At 43.4% G+C, this 3,971-nt stretch overlaps 1 protein-coding gene across 6 annotated transcripts in view; it reads left to right on the top strand.

Moving 5' to 3' along the window:
- The window catches only part of IFNAR2 (interferon (alpha, beta and omega) receptor 2), a 38,224-nt gene that overhangs the window by 30,656 nt on the left and 3,597 nt on the right, over positions 1–3,971 (top strand). For 4 of the 6 annotated variants that reach the window (XM_011960148.1, XM_011960147.1, XM_011960146.1 and 1 more), the window contains exon 8: positions 3,808–3,938. The exons of the other annotated variants lie outside the window; for them this stretch is intronic. In XM_011960148.1, coding sequence (XP_011815538.1) covers positions 3,808–3,938 — 131 coding nt within the window. The remainder of the gene's footprint in view (positions 1–3,807; positions 3,939–3,971) is intronic. 6 annotated transcript variants of the gene reach the window in all.

A 3,971-nucleotide genomic window follows, 5' to 3' on the forward strand; every position in this document is an offset into this window, starting at 1 on the left:
CCTGGCTAATTTTTGCGTTTTTAGTAGAGACGGCGTTTTGCTATGTTGGCCAGGCTGGTCTTGAACTCTTGACTTCAAGTGATCCACCTGCCTTGGCCTCCCAAAGTTTTGGGATTACAGGCATGAGCCACCGTGCCCAGCAATGTTTTTTTGTTTGTGTGGTTTTTTTTGTTTTGTTTTGTTTTATACTTTATCACCTATAATTTATAATGACCAGGTAGAATTTCATTATTATTAACATACCATTTTTCATTTAACCATTTCTCAGCTATAGGGCATTTGGATTTCTTTTTCTTTCCCTTTTCTTTCTTTCTTTGGTCATGATGAATAGTACAATAAACATTTTTATATGGATCGTCTTTTTATTTTGGATTATGTCAGTGGAACATATACACAAAGTGGATTTATCCTATGAAAAGATTTAAAAAGGGCTGGGCACGGTGGCTCATGCCTGTAATCTCAGCACTTTGGGAGGCCGAGGCAGGTGGATCACTTGAGCCCAGGAGTTCGAGACCAGCCTGGGCAATATGGGGAAACCTCTTCTTAGAGAAAATAAAAATAAATTAGCCAGGCGTGGTGGCACATGCCTGTGGTCTCAGCTACTCAGGAGGATGTGGTGAGAGGATTGCTTGAGCCCAGGAGGTGGAGGCTGCAGTGAACTGTGATCATACCACTGCACTACAGCCTCAGTGACAGAGTGAGACCCTAGCTCTAGAAATATATAAATAACTTAAAAATATAAAGAAGCAGCCAAAGGAGAGGAAGTTAAGAGGAGTCAGTCAGAGCAAAGTCTCTGAGGCCAGCAGCCTACCTGGTTTGAAAGGCAGCTGCTCCCACTGACTAGTCACGAACCTTGAGCAAGTTTCCTAACCTCTGCACCTCATTTTCTAATCTGTAAAGTGGGCATAAGAATAGTAGGCCTGGCCAGGCGCGGTGGCTCACGCCTATAAACCCAGCCCTTTGGGAGGCCGAGGCGGGTAGATCACAAGGTCAGGAGTTTAAGACCAGCCTGGCCAACATGGTGAAACCCCGTTTCTACTAAAAATACAAAAATTAGCCGGGCATAGTGGTGGGCACCTCTAATCCCATCTACTCGGGAGGCTGAGGCAGGAGAATCACTTGAACCCAGGAGGTGGAGGTTGCAGTGAGCCAAGATGGTGCCACTGTACTCCAGCCTGGGCTACAGAGCGAGACTCTGTCTCAAAAAAAAGAGAAGCAGGAGACTCAGAGGCAGAGAAGGAGCTCTGACAGCAGCAGCAGAGGTCAGAGAGTGAGGATGAAAGAGGGGGCCATGAGCAAAGGAGTGCAAGTGGCCTCTAGAAGCTGGGAAAGGCAAAGAAATGGGTTTTCCCCTAGAGCCTCCAGAAGGAGTGCAGTCCTGCCAACACCTTGAAATTTTTTATCCCAGTGAAACCCATTTTGGATTTCTGACCTCCAGAACTATTAATATATTTGTATCGTTTTATGACACGGAGTTTGTCATCATTTGTTACAGTGGTAATGGGAAAGAAATACAGGATGAGGGAGTGAGCCACGCAGACATATCAGGGGAGGGAGTTCCATATGCGGGGTTCAGCAAGTGCCAAGTCCCCAAGGCAGGATATGCCTGGCACAGCACGGCAGGAGTGAACTGAACAAGGGAAGAATAGTAATAGTTTGGGTCAGAGAGGATGGAGGAGCCTGAATGATGTAGAACTTAGAAGCTATTGCAAGAGATGGGGGCCCTCAGAAGGTTGTGAGCAGGTTGCTCCCTATGATCTGACTTAGGATGTAAAGGGAACATCCACATGCCTTGAAGTAGGAACCAGGTGACCCCTGGGCTGATTACTGCAGTCACCCAGGGGAGGGGCAGTCTTGCTTGTTCCAGAGAGGTAAGTATGGGAGGAACTATAAGAGACTGATATTAGTCATCACCAATCTTTTCACAAAGTTCTTTCTCTTTTCCATTAAAGATCATAGTGATCAGATATTACCAACCCCGTTGCTCAGTTCAGCCCTCTGCTTGTGAGGTTTCTTATTTTTTGTTTAAAATATCTCCACAATGAATCCAGAGACAGACAGGTTTGTCCAAGGCCAAATTTTTAAGACACGACCTGGTCTCTCCTTCCCAAGATGGGTTGATCTGGCCCATCTTTCATGAAGAAGATAGTTAATAGCAGTAACACCCAATCACAGCTTCTCTTTTCTGAGTAGGAACATTGACCAGATTCATCTCTTTTCAAATATGAATATTTAAAAATAGCATGCATGGCCGGGCACGGTGGCTGAAGCCTGTAATCCTAGCACTTTGGGAGGCCGAGACGGGCGGATGACAAGGTCAGGAGATCGAGACCACCCTGGCTAATACAGTGAAACCCCATCTCTACTAAAGAATACAAAAAAACTAGCCGGGCGACGAGATGGGTGCCTGTAGTCCCAGCTACTTGGGAGGCGGAGGCAGGAGAATGGCATAAACCTGGGAGGCGGAGCTTGCAGTGAGCTGAGATCCGGCCACTGCACTCCAGCCTGGGCGACAGAGCCAGACTCCGTCTCAAAAAAAAAAAAAAAAAAAAAAAATAGCATGCATGTATAATTGTCATGACCCCAAGTGAGATTTGTATGTTTTAGATTATCATCAAGCTGAAAACAAACAAAAATTCTAAGTTCTCCTGAAGAATTCTCCGACTCATGAGAATACCCCAAATTGAGGAATATTATCCTAGCATATTAACTACAATTTACACAATTTGGTTTGGAGGATGTCCTCTTAGATAGATGACATAGAGTGCTTTGTAGCTGTTACATGCAAGTTGAATGGGTACATGAGTCACAATCTCTGTATTATGCCATTCCTTCACCAGTGAAATCATTTTGGTTTACAGTACCCCTTTCAAGAATGTAAACTCTATACATGTCAGAATTTTGTATCGTAAAAGTGTGCCTCTGTGGCTAGATCTGATTCTGGAACTGTCATTGATATGACAATCCTTCACACTCTCTTGACTGGGGTGAGAGTGGATTCTTGAACCCTGTGCTATCTAGCAGTGCAAGGGTTTTTACTGAACTTCTTTCAATTCATTCCTTAACATTCTGGAAGACTTAGAGTATATAATGCATTTTGATTTCCTTTTTTCTCCCCTTTTTCTATTTTTGCCTGAGGCTATAGTTCCAGGATTAATACTAATGAAGACCTTTCTGGAAGTGCAAGAGGGCCTCAGTGATTCAACTACTGATTTCTCAGTCTGGTTGCACTTCAGGAGAATAACTGTGGTCAGTCAGAAAGTTGAAGTTTTCCACAAGGAATCTTGATGAGAAACTAAGGGGAACTGTTAACAGAGCAAGGCGGGTTCCGCAGAGCCCTGATTTGGGGCCCTGGCGTGGCTAAAGTCCAGCCTCAGAATGACCCAGTTGGTTGTTTTCAAGCAAAACTTCCTTCTCCACTTCTTCCTGCCTGCAGCACATGCTAACCAGTGTGGCTACCGAACGTTCAAGATGTGTCTCACGTGACTGAGAGACCGAGCTCTTAATTCGATTTAATTTTGATCATTTAAATTCAGCCAACTGCAGCCGGTGGCTACTCCACTGGACAGTGCAATTACAGAACAGAAACTGAAGGAAATTTTACTTTTAAAAGCTAAGTCTATGTTATTGTTTTAAAAATGCACACTTAGATTATTCTCCAGCCTTTGGTATTTCTCAATATAAAACTTTTTTCAAACCTTTGGTTTCTTGATCACCTTGTAACACCAGACCAATGTACATTTATTTCCATCTGCAATTGTTTATTGCATTTTTTTGAATTAAAGTCATTTAATTTTTCATCAACAGAATCAGCAGAATCTGCCAAAGTAGGAGGAATAATTACTATGTTTTTGATGGCATTGGTCTTGACAAGCACCATAGTGACACTGAAATGGATTGGTTATATATGCTTAAGAAACAGCCTCCCCAAAGTCTTGGTAGGTAGTTTTTTGGTTTTTTTTTTTTTTTTT

The sequence above is a fragment of the Colobus angolensis genome, unplaced genomic scaffold (assembly GCF_000951035.1).
Source record: "Colobus angolensis palliatus isolate OR3802 unplaced genomic scaffold, Cang.pa_1.0 Scaffold506, whole genome shotgun sequence".
NCBI lineage: Eukaryota > Metazoa > Chordata > Mammalia > Primates > Cercopithecidae > Colobus > Colobus angolensis.